A 17,204-nucleotide genomic window follows, 5' to 3' on the forward strand; every position below is an offset into this window, starting at 1 on the left:
GTCCTGGGCTGGTCAAGGCAGCTGGGCACCATCCAACTAAAAATATCACCAGTAAATAAAACACTTCCTCCTGGCCTGGCACGCCAGAGCGGAGGCACAGGGAGCTGGGACGTGCCTGGCTGCGGCTCCACGGTGGGACTGGCCCCATGCCAGGGAACTCTGGGCTGGTGCCACCAGGTCCAGGCCTGCCCAAGCACCCTCAGCAACCCCCTGCCTGGCTCCTGGGGACACGGTGGCCCATGGCATCATCAATGCCAACAGCAGAATGTCACCACTGGCTGCTGGAGGGCTGGGTCCCCAGGTGACATTGTGATGGCCCATGGCAGCAGGATGCCCCAGCCACCCCATGCTGAGCTCTGTGCTGCCTCAGTTTCTCCACCTGCATGGGACTCCCACACCTGGCACGTGTCCCAAGTGATGGCTGGAAGGGTGTGTGACACAGGATCCCGGTCACGGCCGCGTCAGCCCCACGTGCCAGGGCAGTGAGGTGTCAGCAGAGCCACCACCCACGCAGGGGATCACAGTGGGGAACCCCCTTTGCCCCCCAGCAGGGCCTGTGGAGCCCAGCAAGGATAATGGGGGGGTGGAGGGGAGGGGGCAGTTGGGGGGTCAAACCACTTGCTGGGGGTGGCAGGAGAAGTGATATGGGGGGGGAACCCCACCATGGGGGGTACAGCCCCAGCCCTGCTCCCTGTCCTCCCAAAGCCATCCCTGTCCCCATCCCAATCCCTGTCCCATCCCTGCAGTGCCAGGGCTTTGTGCATTGTTGCCTTCATCTTCTTCTTCCTCTTCCTCACCTGTGCCCTACCTGGCCAGGTGCAATCAGCTGAGACTGTCTGGCCCCTCCCTGGGCTGGGCCTGGCTATAAAATCCAGGAGCCAGGCAGAGGGTGTCACAAGGATCTGGGAGCTGTTGGAAGGTGAGTACAGGGGTACCACGGTTGGACTTGGGGGGTTCTTGTCTGTTGGATGCTGTTGCTAACCCTGAGCTGTAGGTGAGATTCTGCCTGGTTCCCACAGGGCTCAGAGCTGGGTCTGGATTTAGCCCCTACACTGTGAGTTTTGGATGGTGTTTTTTTGGGGCACACAATGCCACAGAGTAGGTTTGGGGGGCACAGCCTTGGGCACAATGTGAGGTGAAGGGGCTGATGGTGTGTACAAGGGCTGCTCCCATGGGACATCTCACTGCTGTGTCTTGGTAATGTTGGAATGGCCCCACTGGCCAGCTGGCCATGGGGAGCAGAGGTGTCTGATGAGGGGCAAAGGGGCCATTCCCATGGGATATCTCACTCCCCTGTCTGGGTGGGGTTGGGATGGCTCTGTGGGACAGGCGAACACGGGAAGCAGGAACTGCCTGGCACACAGCCATCCATATCCCAGCCATCAGGAAGTGGTGGTGGTGGTGACCCTGTTGACATAGCCTTGAGTCACACTGGAGAGTCCAGGTGACAGCCCATCTCCGGTACACGGGCTGGGAGGGATGCTTGGAGAGAAGCAACCCAGTCCTTGAACTGCCCCATCCCTGTCCCCAGACAGCAGCAGCGATGGCAACACTCTACCCCTCCCTGGAGGACATGAAGGGCCACCAGGTCCTGCAGGTCAGTGCCAGCTCAGCAGTGTTACAGGGGGTGAGCAGACCCCAACGGGTTCCTTTGGGGTCTCACCTCAGAGGGTCCCCAGGGTGGCAGGCACAGCATTGAGCACCCTGTCTCTTGGCAGGCACAGGCAGCAGCTGGGGTGAGGACTCCTGCCACCACAGTGGTCACAGAGAAGCCAAAGCTCACCTCAGGCACTGGTAAGGTGGGACATGATCAGTTCACACTGCAGGGGCTGTCTGGGTGGGCAATGATGCTCAGTGTGGGGGGAACTAAGCTGAGCCCCCCTGCAACTCAGTGCATGGGTTGGGGATGGGCTTTTGGGGTCTTTTTTGCTGGCCCATGGTCCCAGGGTGTTGCTTTGGTTCCTCACACGGGGCACCATTTGTTGCTTTGTGCCCGAGCCCCCTGAGAGAGACAACAGGGACACCGTGATTCTTTTGACCAAAAAGCTTCTTTACACCTTTAAAAGCACCTTTTATAACCTCCTAAATGTATATCTATAAGCTCCTGTGATTGGCCCAAAGTCTGGCTGTCCAGCCTCCTTTTGACCAATTTTGGCTTCTTGCAGCCAGGGAGGGACCATCAGACCAACCCCTAACTTTTCTCGACTTTTCCCCTGGTGGGCTGTGTCCCACCAGTGTCCTTTTCCATATTTGGTAGAGTATAAGCCAGCTTATACTGTGACACCAGGGGTCTTCTGGGATGGAGGGGGCAGTGGCTGTGGGTTGGGGCCCCAGGAGCTGAGACCATCCTTGGTATGTCCCTCAGAGCCACCTGTGCTGTACCCCAACCTAGCTGAGTTGGAGAACTATATGGGGCTGGCGCTGTCCAGTGAGGAGATCCAGAAGAATCTGCACACCGAGGACAGCACCGTAGGTGTCTGGGCTGGCAGCTCCCTGCCCCATGTCCCTCTGGTTCCTCATCCTGCATGGGAAAGGAATGCAGCCCTCCCAGGGGCTGAGGTGCACAGGGCCCTGTCCCCACTGACCCCCAGCTCCCCTGCAGGCGCTGACCCCCGTCGGGCCCTCCCCAGGCCAGCTGGTCGCCCCCCTGAGCGGGAACAGCGCGGGGCTGCGGCGGGCAGAGATCAAGCCGGGTGTGCGCGAGATCCACCTGTGCAAGGACGAGCGGGGCAAGACGGGGCTGCAGCTGAAGAACGTCGACCAGGTGAGGGCCCGGGCATGGCACAGGACAGTGTGTCATGGCATGATGTGACATGGCATGAGCATGACAGGAGAGCACAGCGTGACATGGCAGTGTATCATGGCACAGCAATGTGTGGCATTAAATGTCATAGCGTGCCACAGCACAGCTGGGTGCAGATGGCATGGTATACCATGGTGCAAGGCCTGGCAACTAGTCCCTGCACCAGCCCTGTGCCACCGCTCCATTGTGTCCCCAGGGCATCTTCGTGCAGCTGGTGAAGGCCAACTCGCCAGCAGCGCTGGTGGGGCTGCGCTTCGGGGACCAGGTGCTGCAGATTGATGGCAAGAACTGTGCAGGCTGGAGCAGTGACAAGGCACAGCGCGCGCTGAAGAAGGCAAACCCTGAAAAAATCGTCATGGTGGTGCGGGACAGGTGAGTGGGTGGTGGCACTGGGGGTGCTGGCAGTGCCGGTGGCAGCACTGATGGTGCTCTCCCCTCAGGCCCTTCCAGCGCACCGTGACCGTGCACAAGGACAGCACTGGCCACATCGGCATCGTGGTGAAGAAGGGGAAGATTGTGTCACTGGCCAAGGACAGCTCAGCTGCCCGCAACGGGCTCCTCACCCACCACTGCATCTGCGAGGTGAACGGCCAGAACGTCATCGGCATGAAGGTAGGGCTGTGCCCTGGTGGTGCAGGACATGCCTGGGGAGTCCAGGATGTCGCCAGAGAATCCAGGAGGGAGGAGGATACTGAGCAAAGCTGGGCACCCCATGGACCCCCTTGCTCTCTCCCGCAGGATAAGCAGCTCACGGAGGTGCTGGCAGGGGCTGGGAATGTGGTGACACTGACCATCATCCCTACCGTGATCTATGAGCACATGGTCAAACGGTGAGAATGTGGGGCTGCAAGGACCCCCCACCCCACAGGGACCCCTGGGTTCCCCCCACTGACCTCCCTTCCCTCTGCTCAGGCTCTCATCAGGGCTGGTGAAGTCATCCATGGACCACTCCATCCCTGACCTGTGACACCATTGCTGCTGTTCTGGGAGCTGATGCTGGAGGCCCCAAGGGCCTGCTGAGGGGACCCCACAGCACCTCCAAAGGAGCTATTTTAGCACAAAACCCCTTATCCCTTCAGAGTCTGCTGGCTGCTGTGTAATTCTTCCTCTCCTCAGCAGGGACAGAGCAGGTGTCCTGTAGCAGAGTCCCATTGTCCCCGTGTCCCTGCTTCGGCCACCCCCCTCAGGGAGGATGCCAAGGGCTGGCTCCAGCCAAAGCAGACACAGACCCAGCGACATTTATTACATCCACCACAGACAGCAAGTACAGGACAGGGGAAACAACAAGAGGGGGGTTACAGCTTGTTCAGTTCTGTATTTAAAAAATATATTATATAGATTTGTCTTTCAAATATAGTCGTTACATTTATTTCTTGGCAAAGCTTTGGATAGTCTAACAGACGTGTACACAGATCCACAAATACATTGCACGAGAGGCGAAAATCCCAGCTCCGCTTACATCTGCCCCGGCTGCCTGGACACTGCTGCTCCCCAAACCTTTCCCCTGGTACCTGGTGCTGTGCTGGTGGCAGAGCTGCTGTCCCCACTGCCCCCCAGCACAGGCAGAGCTGGCAGAAGGGGGATGCAGGGAAGTGTGGGGCACACAGGATGTGGCATGTGCCCCTGTGGGGACCGCTGGACACCGGCGTGTGGAGCATCACCGGCTGCCAGGACACCTGGCCAGTGGCACCCATGGGTGGGGGAGCGGGCTTGGGTTGGGGTTAGGGGGAAACACTGTTAGTTCAAGTCACGAAGAAACCACAGACATTCGTGGGGTGGGAGTGCGGCGCACCCGGGGGAGCCCCAAGTCCCGCGCCCCAACAGCCCCGCTGAGCAATCCTTGCTGTCTTTGTGTTTCAACAACAAAAAAAAGGCATTTTTCCGGAGGCCACCAGCAAAGCAGGGGTTTGGGTGGGCCCGGGTGGCAAAGGGCTTGGCTCTGCCTGCACGGCACTGCCCGCACCCCAGCAAAGGCATCCGAGCTCCAGCACATGGTGGGATCACCGGCATCACGGCTGACAAAACTGCAGGTCCCGCTCCCCGGCAGCCAGAGTCCCAACAGCCGGGCTTCAGTCTGTACCCAAAAAAAAGTGAATATAGTGCAAAGCAAAGGGAGGGAGAGCCCACGGCTTCCTCGGGGTGCTCCGTGCGTGAGCTGCAGCCCGGTTCCATCCCAGGGTGGGGAGGCATCTCCTCGGGAATGGGGGGCTGGCCCGAACCGCTCCGGAGCTGATCCCTGTGTCTGGACAGGAACCCCCATCCCCTGCCCACAAACAGACACTGCATCTGGAGCAAGGAACCGCTGCATCCCCAGCGCTCCACGCTGCCAGAGGTTCCTTGCCATCCATCACCCGCCCGTGGCAGGGCTGGCCCCGGGGATAACCCTGCGACAAACAAAAAGCAAGTGCGATGGAGGGAGAGCCCCCCCGGCGGGTGCGGCCCCACAGCCCCCCGCAGCCAGAGGCACAGGCAGGGGTGTCCATCGGCGGGGGGGACGCTGGGTGCCAACACCCCTCTTCCAAAAAACGGTTCTTTCCCTCCTCTAGGACAAAGGAGTTGGGGGGCGGGCAGCACACCTCGATGCACCCACAGATCTCTCGGCCCGTTCCCACCCGCCAGTGCCAAGCCGGGGCTTTACAATCAGCAGTCGGGTCCGTGGGGGCGGGCGGAGGGCGTCGGAGGGGTCAGGGCTGGGCAGCGCCTCCGGGGCCGGGGCTAGCGACGGGGCGACAGCCCATCCTGCGGATGGAGTGCAGGGCGACGGTGCAGCAGCCCCGCAGCAGCGAGCTGATGTTGTAGATGGGCTGGCCCTGCCGCCTCTGCGAGCGGCACAGCCAGGCCACCGTGGGCACCGCCGGCACCACCACCGCCAGCAGATCCACGATGAAGTGGCGGCTCCAGTAGCTCTTGGAAGGACTGGTCTCGCAGCCGGTCACCTCCGTCAGCTCCTCCTCCGCCACGCAGGCGATGGCCACCGAGGGGCTGGCGCTGGGGGGCTGCCGCACCGCCGGGTTGCAGGGGACACCCCCCTCGGCACTGGCAGCCGCCGTCGCGGCGTCGGGCTCGGCCACCATCAGGTCCGTGGTCCCGGTGGGGTTGGCGAGCTCGGGGACGGGCATCGTGTCTTCCATTTCAGAGACCCAGGCGGAGGTGGGGCTGCCCAAGCTGCAAGCCTGCGACTTCATCACCTTCTCTAGGATGGTGTCCAGGTCGGGCTGGCAGGGCACGAAGTCCGTCTGGATGGCCCGCTCCTGCATGCAGCTGGCCTGCACCCCTGCCTCCACGCTGCTCCGCAGTCCCAGCACCTTCTCGTAGGTGTTGCTGGAGGGCAGGCGGGAGCCGGGCTCACCCCCCACCTCCAGCGGGTCCGTGTGGCCCGGAGCATCCTCCATCCCCACGAAGCCGCTGTCGGCTCCCTCGTCCAGCGAGATGGTCTGCGAGCCCCCCACGTTGCGGTCCCCGGCTCCCTGGTCGCTCAGCTTGGTGTAGGTGGAGCTGCGGGTGAGGGATCGGGCCGGGGACCCCCCGGCCGACTCGCCGGCGCCCTCGTCCTTCAGCGCCCCGTTCTGTGCCACCTCCATGCTGTGCAGCAGCGTCTCCAGCTTCTTGTTCTGGATGTTGATGTCCACAAAATACTTCTGGAGGCCTTTGTCCTTCTCCAGTAGGTTGTTCTTCACTGTGTCGATGACCTGCTTCAGCTGCTTGATCTCCTTGCGAGCCTCTTTCAGCGCCAGCTGTGCCTCCACGCGGTGGCACTCCTCCTCGATCCAGTCCTCCTGCATCCGTGACAGCTGCGTCTTCAGGTCCTCGATCTCAGCATCCCTGCGGAGACGGGAGGGCAGCACCGCGGCGCTCAGAGGGCTGCAGGGACAGACCTGTCCCCGTGTGCCCAGCACGGGGTTGCAATCAATCACCCAGGAGCACTCCCGGCTGGGAACAAGGCATGGATCCAGTGGCTGAGGGACCCTCAAGAGTGATGCTCAGGGGCCCCCAGGAGTGACGCTCAGGGACCCCAAGGATGGATACTTAGGGACCCTCAGGAGTGCTACTTGGGGACTCTCAGGATTGATGCTTGAGGACCCTCAGGACTGATGCTCAGGGCTCCCTGGGATCACTGTTTGGAGCAATGGGAGCTCAGGGATCCCTGGAAGTGATGCTCAGCCTTCTCCCAGAGGGGCTGCAGTGCCCAGGTCTCTGGAGGGCTGCGGGGGGGTGGGCAGGTGCCCCGGGCGGGCGCGTGGCAGCTGGCACGGCGGCGGGGCCGTGCCTAAGCCTGAGAGGAGCAGATGGGGATTAGCCACCCTCTGACGCTGAAATTCAGCAAAAGCATGGCAGGCACTTAAACAGGGTGAGGGGACAACACAGCGACTGTAGGTGGGATGGGGGGGCTCTCCAGTCCCCAGATCTGCAGCTCCCAGGTCAGACAGGCAGCAGTGCCAGACCCCACACGCCAACAACGCTGTGGTACAGCTGTGCCCTCGGTCCCTGGGCACAAGCGTGAGGACAAGGTGCCATGCTGGAAACAGACACCCAGAAGGACCAGTCCCAGACAGGAGCTGTCACAGTGGGTGGCAATGGCTGGTGCTGGCACTCCTCCCACGGGCTCACACGCTCACCTGTCCTGCAGCCGCTCCTGTGTGTCCTTCAGGCGAGCCTTCAGGTGCCGGATGCAGACCTCCTTCTGCTGCAGGGGAGTCAGGTACTGCTCCGGCGTCGGTGGCTTTATCCCATGGTTGTCACTGCACAGGTTGTACTTGGACGAGCGCCTGCAGGGACACAGATGTCACCCACTGCCAGTGCCAGGGTCAGCACAGGCTTGACCCAGAGGTACAAAGGCCTGCTCTCGGGGTGCTGCCCCATAATACACCCCAAAGGAGCCCTGAGAGTAGGAGGGGCAGGGTGGGTGCATGAGGGTGCTGTGCCCTGGCAAGAGGGGAAGTGTGGGTGACTTGTGTGTTGTGCCTCTGGCAGGACAGACAGGGTGGGTGTCCTTGGTGCTGTGCCCTGGCTGGAGGGTGGGTGCAGCTCCTGGAGACACCGGTGCTGCTGGCACATGCTGAGCCCTCTGTGGTGCTGGGGCACGATCAGAACCAGGGCACCGAGGTCTCTGTGTGCCCAGAGTGACCCTCCTGGAAACAACTGATGAGCAGGGAGACCTCAGGGTGGGGTCAGCCCCACCAGAGATGGAGGCACAAGATGGGGAATGGAAGGGTTTGGGATGGAGCAGGTCTCGAGATGGTGGCTGTCCTGCCCATGGGACCAGGCCAGGGAATCCAGCATCTGCTCTGGGCTGGGCCAACAGCACACCTGGACCCTCCTTGTGCCACCACTGGCACTGGGGCAGATGAAGTGACATCTCTGGCCCAAAGCCAGTGTGGACAGCAGGGGCTGGCCAGGGACAGAGCTACATGGGGAAGCTGGGAAGCAGGTGGAGAGCTGGGAGCTGCACGAGTGGCTCTGGCATGGCAGTGGGAGGGACAGAACTGGGAGTGGGGGAAACTCCCTGTGTATGGAAAGGAGGCATCCCAAAGCCCCCTGCGTGGTGTCCATCAGCCCAGCAGCCTTTAGCCATATCCAGAAGCGTTGTGTTAGAAGCATCCATGCCTTGGAATGCCCCATGGCAGCAGGATGACCACTGACCCCAGTCACAGCACACATGGGACCTGCTCACCATGTCGCCCTCAGGCCCCTCAAATCCTCCCAGAACGATTCCACCTCTGGGAGCTGGCAGGGGGCAGGCGGGCAGTGAGCAGTGCACCACGGGCTGCTGTGCCTGCAGGGCTGGCGCTGGTACCCATGCTTGGTGCCAGCTGTTTGTGCCCCAAACACAGCCAGAGCTCCCTGCTGAGAAGCCAGGGCGCCACCAGCTCTTGCCAAACCTTTGCCGGGCAACACAAGGGGATGGAAGCGAAGCTCTTGCCCTCGTGCCTTTGGTCTGGAAGGATCCGGGTGCTCCTCGGAATGCGGGAGTGGCAGGAGGGAGCGTGCAGCGTGCAAGCCACAGCCACAGCAGGACGGAGGCAAGAGGACGGGGATCCCTGGGTGGCAGGCGGGGGGACAGGGAGCGAGACAACACAACAACAGTGGCGGAGGGGTTTGGAGGAGGAGGGTAGTGAGGGTCTGTGGAGAAACACCAGCAGCTCCGCCAGCTCCGGCTCCCCCAGCCACAAGCGCACAGCCTCGCTCCAGCTCCTGTCCCCGCTCCTGTCCCTGCTGGGCACCGGCACCGGCAGCACGGGGGGCTGCTGCCCCTGCCCGGGGCACCCAGCAGCCGCTCTGGGGCCACGGGTGATGGGTTACCTTGGGGTGGGGCTGCTGTCGCTGCCCTTGCAGGAGCCAGAATTGCTGCTGCTGCTCAGCGAGGAGGTGCCGTAGGTGTCCCTCCCGGGGGGCGAGGGGCGCCTGGAGGCAGGGAGAAGAGGCTGTGTCTCAGGCCGAGTGGCTGAGGGCGCTGAAGACTTAAAGAAGGAGGCAAAGCCACTCCGTCCATAAACCCCGCGACTGCCAACCACCACACCGAGAACACACAAGACAAAAGGACAAAACAAACAGCAGGGATCAAAATTGCACGGACATGGCGACGGGCACAAAGGCAGGGCTGGGGGGGATGTCCACCCGCTCCCCTTTTCCTGGCGTGGCAGCCCATGGATGCTGGCACAGCATCCTTGCACCCTGAGCACCTCGGGAGCCCCTGGGATCCCCTTGTAAGCCCCTTAGGAGCCCCATAAGAGTCCCCTGGGAGCACGGTCCCAGCATAGCTCGAGCCACATCTGCCAGAGCATCACCTAACATGGGCAGCTCTGCCCCTTCTCCCTGCCCACGCTGAGCCTGTTCCTCTGTAACAACATTCCAGGTCATGGAGACATTGGGAAGGGAATAAACGCTTTTTCTCTCTTTTTTTCTCTTTGTCACTCAGCTCAAGAAGACATTTTCCAAGGGCTAACATACCTCCCAGTTTCATTGCCCCAACCCAGTGCTCTCCACCACTGCCTGCCTTCGCCTGGACGGACGTAGGGGTCGGTCCTGGCTGTGGCACAGACGGACAGAGGGACGGGGCGTGCAGCACTCGGGGAGCTGCATGCACGGACAGGGAAGTGCTGTGCAGCGGGCAGTGCCATGCAAACCCCTGAAAGCTGGGCTGGGGGTTCGTGCTGCGAAGTGGCAGCTGGTGGTGGAGGTGTGGGGATCGTGGGGATCGTCTCATCCCGGCTGCAGGCGCTGGTGTCCAGTCCCGAGGCCAGAGGTTGAAGCATATTCACCTTCGTGATCCTGTGGACGCGCGTCTGCTCCCTGGCACTGACATGGCCACGGTGCCACGGGTCCTGGGCACAGGGAACTGCGGGCAAAGGCAACAGAGAGAGCAGGTGAAGGCAGGGAAATGGCCCTGATGAGATGGGGACACTGTGGGGTGAGCCCTGCCTCCAGGGCATCACTGTAGTCCCCAGGGCCACCAGCAGAGGGACAGATGAGGACAGCACGCCCTGCACGTCTGGGCTGGGCTTCCCACTTGTCTCCTATAGCCCAGAAATGCTGGAATGCTGCATGCCCGTGGTCCCACTGGGGACACAGGCACTGTGGGCTCAGGGCAAGGGGTGTTCTTAATTTAAAAGGCAGACCAAAAGCAGAGCAGGTGCCTGCCCATGGTCTGAAGCCCCTTTCCCACCACAGGACAAGATCTCCCTTCTCCCAGATCCCCATCCCTGCCAGAAGCAGGGTAATGCCACAGGGACACAGAGTGCCTGCAGTGGTGGCATTACTGGGGGCAGAGATGGTACAAGGGCTCTGACTCAGCCATGGAGCTCCCCAGGCAGGCAGCTCTCCCTGCAGTGGGCTGGGTGCCTGCTTTTCCTTAATTAAGTGCAAATCCCCCATTCAGCAGTGAAATCAGGTGAGAAAGAACAGATCCCTGCATGATGAGGCAGCAGCTGCTAATCCCTAGGGAAACGTAGACCCTGCTTTCCTGTAAATAAATAGGCCAGATCCAGAGGCTTGCAGCACCTCGGGCACACACAGGATGTGAAGGAGTGAGGGAAGCATCTGCACAGCACCCACATCCTGCCAAGCATCCCATGGCACCACTGGGATCCCCAGTGTGCTCCCAGACTGCCAGAGATCAACGGGCCAGGGGCAGCACGGGGGCCCTCCCATCCCCAGGCCTGTTCACAATGCCAGCATTTATCTCAGATTTTGGCAGAGCAGTGCAGGAGATGGGATCTGCCAACAGATAATCGATGGGTGACAGGAAACACTCCGTGCTGCTGGCCCTGCTCCAGGGGAGTGCGAGGAGTGGGACAACAGGGGAGGCAGAACAGGAAGGGGGGCACATCCAGCTCAGCCCAGTGCAGCCTTCTGCAATTGCCACCCAAGGTTATTTTTCTTCCATGACACCTCAAAGCCCACCCTGGCCAGTCCAGGTGCCTCCTCTACCCAGAATTTTCTGCTCCCTGATCCCTAAACCAGGGCACCAAGGATCCCAGTGCTGTGAAGTCCCAAGCCCCAGCAGGCACAGTGCCCCATGGCAGAGGGGTGCCAGCACTCCTGGGACACTGCAGGGAGGATTTTGGGATCCTGATGCTCCCATCTGGGATGGATTTGCCCGGAGATGACCTGGGCAGGGGAAGGCAGTGTTCTATCCTGCTGGATCACTGCTCCCAAGTGGGCAGTGAGCTCTGCTACTGCAGCAGCGTGAATCAGCATCCAAGAGCTGTGCATGGCCTCACGCTGGAGGGAGCATCCTCCAGGATTCTCCATCCTCCAGCAGCACCACATGGGGCTGCAGCACAGCCTGGGCACCAACAGCTCTGAGCAGGGATTTAGGGAGATTTGAGAGGGTTGATTCCTCACCCTCTTCTCTGGAGTCCAGTGGTATCTGGTATTATCCCAGAGTGCCCAGTATCAGCTCAGCTGTGCCTGGATCTTCCCCACTCATGGCAAGGTCACCCTCGTGCTCTGAGCAGGGGTTTCTCTGTGCCCCACTGACACCAGCAAGTGCCAGCACTGTAGATGGCATGTGTGTGTCCAGCCCATGGGGCTCCTGAGAGCACCCCACATCACACCCAGGCACCTGTTGCCAGCATCCACAGCCTGGAATGGCTCTGTGGGGACACCTGGATTTGGCTTCATGTCTGGGGACCTCATTTCCTCTTCCTCCTCCTCCCACTGCTGCAAACTTGCCTGGTGCCCACACTGAGGCTTGATGCCTCCCAAAGCACCCAGGGTGTCTGGAATTTAATCAGTGATAATAAATTGTCATTATTCCCAAAGGATCAGTGGGCCATTTCAGTCTCCCCAGAAGCCTCACTGTGCCCACAGCCTGCCCAGGACAGGCAGGGTGGGCAGATTCAGCACCAAAGCTGAACACACACCTTCCCATGTGGCACGTGGCTACTAAAGGCAGAGGAAATTATGAATCTGCACTCAGAATTACCCCAACATATCCAGGATGAGTAATTGGAGCACCAATGGATCCTCACCAGGAAAGCAAGGGGAAATCCAGGATTAACCCTGGTCTAGTGGGTGGCATCCCTGCCTGCAGCAAGGGGTTAAAATGACAGAATGGTTTGAGTTGGAAGGGCCCTGGAAGATCATCTCATTCCCGCCCTCTTCCATGGGCAGGGACAACTTCTACTAGACCAGCTTGCTCCAAGCCTTGTCCAACCTGACCTTGAACATTTCCAAGGATGGGGCATCCACAGCTTCTCTGGACAACCTGTGCCATGCTTTCCATACTCACAGAGAATAATTTTTTCCAAATATCCCATCTAACCCTGCCCTCTGTTAGTGGGAAGGGATTCCCCCTTGTCCTGCACTCCCTGCCCTTGTCCAAAGTCTCTCTCCAGCTTTCTTGGAACCTCTTTATGCACTGGAAGAGTCTTTTAAGGTCTCATTGGAGCCTTCTCTTCTCTACCAGCTCTCTCAGCCTGTCTCCACAGCAGGGGTAGTCAGGGCAATTCATGGACCAAGACAAAGGTGATTTGGGGGGCACTGGCCTGTCTCCATACTGGGGGACCAGTAGGACCCTGCTCAGCCCAGCAGCTCTGTGCCTGCCCTGACTACCTGGGAATGCCAGCATGGGCCAGGATCCAGCACTCCAACTTACACTAAATCCAGAGACTGTTCTGCAAACCAGCTGCATGAGGTTCAGCACTCTGCAAATCCCCTAAAATGCAACCTGAGGACTGAGCAGGGTGGACATTACCCATTGCAAAGATCAGTGTGTTGCTGGTGCTGCCAACAGGAAAACTCCCTGTGATCTCCCAGCACACATGGAATAGAAGGGCAGAGCTTTTACAAACAACAGCACAAACCAGGCTTTGTTTCGTGCAGTGGAATTAGCCTGGGGAATTCCTGATAAATAAAAGCAGTGGGGCTTGATAAGGAAACAGCTGGAGCCACAGAGGGCTGGGATGCAGAATCAGCACAAGTCCCCCACACTGCCACTCTCCCAGGGGGTGACATCTCCTGGAGGGTCCCCAGTTCCTGCTGACCTACGGATCACACCATGACAGTGGTGGATGGCAGAGAGTGACAGAGCAGTGACAGAGTGGGGCTCAGCCTGGTGCCCCAGAGGAAGATTTCCCCAGGGTCAGCTGGATCACTGCCTCAACAGAGATGCTTCTTCATCTCAAATCCTACCACTTCCTCAGTTCTTGCTGGATCCCCTGGCTGTGCCAGTGATGGACAAACCAGCCTGGGCAGGTATGGCCCTTCCTAGATGCTTCTCACATGGGAAACAGGGACACAGGACCCCTGGAGAGACCCTCATCACTGGCTCAGTGAAGCCTCTGATGGTTCCTCAGCTTGTTGCTCTGAGGGTTTCATGGCTGCAGGCTCAAGAGTTTGCTCCCATAAGCTTCCAAAGCTCAGCTTTCTGTGGGATTCAGAGGGATCCAGCTGCTGCCAGCTCACCCCATCCCCACGGGGAACATGAGGGAAGGTGTGAGAGTCCACAGCTCACTGCCAGTGGCAACCCTCAGTACAACACTGCTGTGCCAGCAGCCACCACATTTCCCCGGATTTCTCGCTCACTGCTTCCTTTGTCAAGGCTCCCATCATCCTGCCTGCTGCTGGATTCCTGTGTTTCCCTTGGCACATCCTGTGTGAGGAATCTTTTGCAATGGTGGCACCGAGCCCAAGTGTCTGAGAGCAGCTTCACCCACTGCAGAGACCCAGGAGAGGAACCGTGGTGTCCCCATGGGTCCTCTGGGAGATCTTCAGCTTCCCAGGATGAATAAGATTAAAAGCAGAGGGAACACGGAGAGGGAAACCACAGCTTTGTTTTTCCAGGGGCCAAAAAAGGCTCCCAAGAATCTACCCTGCCTTCCTGACACCGGCTCTGCTTTTCTACACACTAAAAATAAGCAAAGCGCTGGGTGTGACCAACAACCAGCAGTTGATGTGGGGCAGAGCCCTCGTCCCTGGACAGTGGCAAGGCCAGGGCTGCTGGAAAAGGAAAAAGGACTGGGATACAGCTGGGTTGCAGTAGGAAGGAGTGGGATCCAGCAGTCAGGGCTGGCAGAAGTGCTGGTGCAGGAGGGGGTCAGCACTGGGGTCACCACCTGGGCAGCTGGGGGCAAACATCCATGACTATGTCCACTCCTCCTTCTGCCATGGGGATTTCTGGGATACAGGGATTGCTTTGCTTTTGCTCTAAGAAGATTCCAAGGATATGGAGCCTCTGCTCCAGTGTAGACGGGCTCATCCCAAAGCTTCACCTGGGCCCCAGGCAGAGGGAGATGATGGAATCACAGATCCATTTAGGTAGGAAAATACCTTTAATGCCTTCAAATCCAACTGCTAACCCAGCACTGCCAAAGCCACGGCTAAATCCAGCTCAGGGCAGAGCCAAGTGCTCGGGGCACAAGCAGACAAACTCCATGGGGTGTTTATGCAACACCACCAGAAAAATCAATGTTGCTAAGAGTGCTTGTATCCCATTCCAAAAGGCAGGAGTATCTCCTTTTATTCTCCTGTTTGTTATAAAACGCTGAGTTGACACCCAGAGATTACAGGAAAACAGACACCATTTGGAAAGCTCGGGTTATGCAGCTCATCACTTTTCCAGCTGACCTGGCTGCAACTCCAAATGGGGAGGTGGCAATTCCCAGCCCTCATTAGCTAAAAATAAGGTGTTTGACCAGAGGGCAAAGGCTGGGCTCTCTATGGGGACTCTGGAGCCAAAGAGAAATGGGAAAAGAGCTCCATGACAAATGCTGTAGCAGCATGAGAGCAGGACTGGGACACTCAGGATACAGACCCTGTGGTCTCATCCCGGGCCAGGAAGGTCAGCAGGATGGGATGGAGGTGACACCCCACTGCAAGCCCATCCTGCAGAGGTGCCCTGGCAGGAGCCGAGCTGAGCTGTGTGAGGCAGAACAGCCCACTCCTTCAAGACACAAAGGCAAAAACCTGGAAGACAAACCCAGCTTCCAGTGCAACAGCTCCTCCCCTCCTCGGTGCCTCGGCGCGGCGGAAGGGAAGCAGGTCTCCCCTAACCAGCATCCACCTTGAGCGAGGGCTGGGAATGACGGCGGTGCCGGGGGATTAGCCCTGGTCTCCACACCGCTGGAATGGCCTACTTTAACCACACAGCACATCTCCTGCCTCAGCCCTCTGCAGCTCTTCCGAGATGGGAGCACAGGCATTGCCCCTCTGACCCCCATCCTGCCACCCCTGCACACCAGGATTTGCATCTTCCGGCACAAGGTCATTGCACAACGTGCCTGTTGCCCAGAGAGGGTGGGAACACTGGCATTTTATAAGCAGAACAGGCACCCAGCAGTGGTTTCTGTGTGAGAGCCACAGCGCTGACCTTGTGGGGAGGAGAGAACAGAGCACCCGGCTCATCAACCCACTCGGGTGTTCCTGTGTCCCTCTGAAGATGTAGCATGAAGCCATTAAATAATAAAATGTCAATTGCAGAGCAGCTCCAGCTCCTGCAACACCCCATGACACCGGAGACACTTTGGGATGCTGCACAAGCAGATGTGGGGCTGGTGCTTGAAGGGAGAGTCTGGTGCATGTGAAGTGGGTCAGGTGCATGAGATGTGGGTCTGGCGAGTGCAGTGCAGTCTGCTGAGTTCAATGCGTGGCTGCTGCTGCTGTGTGGGTCTAGTGCATGTCCTATGGGTCCCGGGCTGTGAAGCAGGAGCGGTGGGTGTGGTGCGGGTCCAGGTGGGTTTGCAGTGTGGGTCAGGGTACATAAGATATGGGTCTGATAAGTCAGACACGGGTCCAGTGGATGCGATGGGGGTCCAGCGCATGCCGTGGGCTCTGGTGCAGCAGAACGGGTCTGGTGTGTGCAGGGGGGTCTGGCACACGCAATGCGGGTGCGCTGCGGGCCCGATGCGTGACCCGCCCCGAGCACCCCGTGCCCCGGGAACAGCCCCCGCTCCCGCCCCCCCCCCCCGATGCGGACCCGGCTGCACCCCCCGCCTCCCTCCACCCCGAATCCGCAGCCAGGAGGGGATGAGTCACGGCGGCCGCGGGGCCCCGCACCGCGCCCCCCGCACCGCGCCCGCACCGCTCACCTGCGCGGGGCCCCGCCGATGTCGGGGACGGCAGCGCCGGGGTGGGGGGGGCTCAGCGACCTGCCGGGGAAGGGAGAGAGCGGACGGTGAGCGGCAGCGGCGCGGGGCCCGGTGGGGTACCCGGTGCGGTGCCCGGTGCGGTGCCCGGTGCGGTGCCCCCCGCCCCACCCCGCACCCCGCGCCCTCCCCCGCCTCCATCACCTGCGCCGGCCTCCATGGGTGCGGCGGGGCGGCCGGGAGCGCTGGAGGGATGAGGGAGGGATGAGGGAGGGATGGAGGAGGGAGGGATGGCGAAGGGAGGGAGGGATGGATGGATGGAGAAGGGAGGGAGGGATGAGCGGTGCAGCTGCGTAATTTGCTCCCTCCTCTGCGATCTTAAAGCGACGGCGCCGCGGGTGCCTCCCCCCGCCCCTCCCGCCGGGCTCCCCCCGTTTCTATGGCAACTCCCCTCTGCCGGAGCGGCACAGCCACCTCAAAAAAAAACACCAGCCGGGTTTTGGGGTCCCTCCCCGTCTGCGAAGCCCCGCGGGCCGGGTGTGCCCTGCGCCCGGTGGCCCTGGGCTCCTCGCCCCGCGTAACCCCGGAGGAGGAGGAGGAAGAGGAGGAGGGAGTCGGGGCGGCTCCGCGCTGCGGCCACCCGGCCCTTGGAGTCCCCCCAGCGTCTTAGTTTTCATTTTAAGCAGTTCAGCTCCGAGGAGATCCCTGCCTCTAATTAGTGACGCACTTTCATAAAGAAAAGTCATTAAATAACCGGCATTCTATGCCCCATTTCAATCCCTCTGGCTCAGCCCTAATCGCCGGGGCTGGGGTGGAGAAGCAGCATCAGCCACCCCGAGCTGCTGCCCCGGGTTGTGACTGGCGTGCGGGAGGTT

General features: G+C 60.3%; 2 protein-coding genes across 3 annotated transcripts; one reads left to right on the plus strand and one right to left on the minus strand.

Annotated features, from left to right (window-relative positions):
- Positions 1–801: 801 nt before the first annotated feature.
- Positions 802–4,898, plus strand: SDCBP2 (syndecan binding protein 2). Its single transcript, XM_033075300.2, has 8 exons — positions 802–1,597; positions 1,719–1,794; positions 2,366–2,469; positions 2,603–2,764; positions 3,000–3,175; positions 3,244–3,415; positions 3,542–3,633; positions 3,716–4,898. The coding sequence occupies exons 1-8, from the start codon at positions 1,544–1,546 to the stop codon at positions 3,768–3,770; spliced, it is 891 nt and encodes a 296-aa protein (XP_032931191.1). The 5' UTR covers positions 802–1,543; the 3' UTR covers positions 3,771–4,898.
- On the minus strand, positions 4,143–16,673 carry SNPH (syntaphilin). Of its 2 annotated transcripts, XM_033075292.2 has the most exons (6): positions 16,534–16,673; positions 16,333–16,392; positions 10,063–10,139; positions 9,104–9,304; positions 7,420–7,569; positions 4,143–6,625 (listed from the first exon to the last, which is right to left on the minus strand). In XM_033075292.2, exons 3-6 carry the CDS (start codon positions 10,104–10,106, stop codon positions 5,488–5,490), a joined length of 1,533 nt encoding a protein of 510 aa, XP_032931183.1. In that variant the 5' UTR covers positions 10,107–10,139; positions 16,333–16,392; positions 16,534–16,673; the 3' UTR covers positions 4,143–5,487. The 2 variants fall into 2 exon arrangements, with proteins under 2 accessions (XP_032931183.1, XP_032931182.1); XM_033075291.2 differs by lacking the exon at positions 16,534–16,673 and having other exon boundaries at positions 9,752–10,139; positions 16,333–16,348.
- Between the last annotated feature and the right edge of the window lie 531 nt (positions 16,674–17,204).

Source organism: Catharus ustulatus, chromosome 17, assembly GCF_009819885.2.
Source record: "Catharus ustulatus isolate bCatUst1 chromosome 17, bCatUst1.pri.v2, whole genome shotgun sequence".
Classification (NCBI taxonomy): Eukaryota; Metazoa; Chordata; class Aves; order Passeriformes; family Turdidae; genus Catharus; species Catharus ustulatus.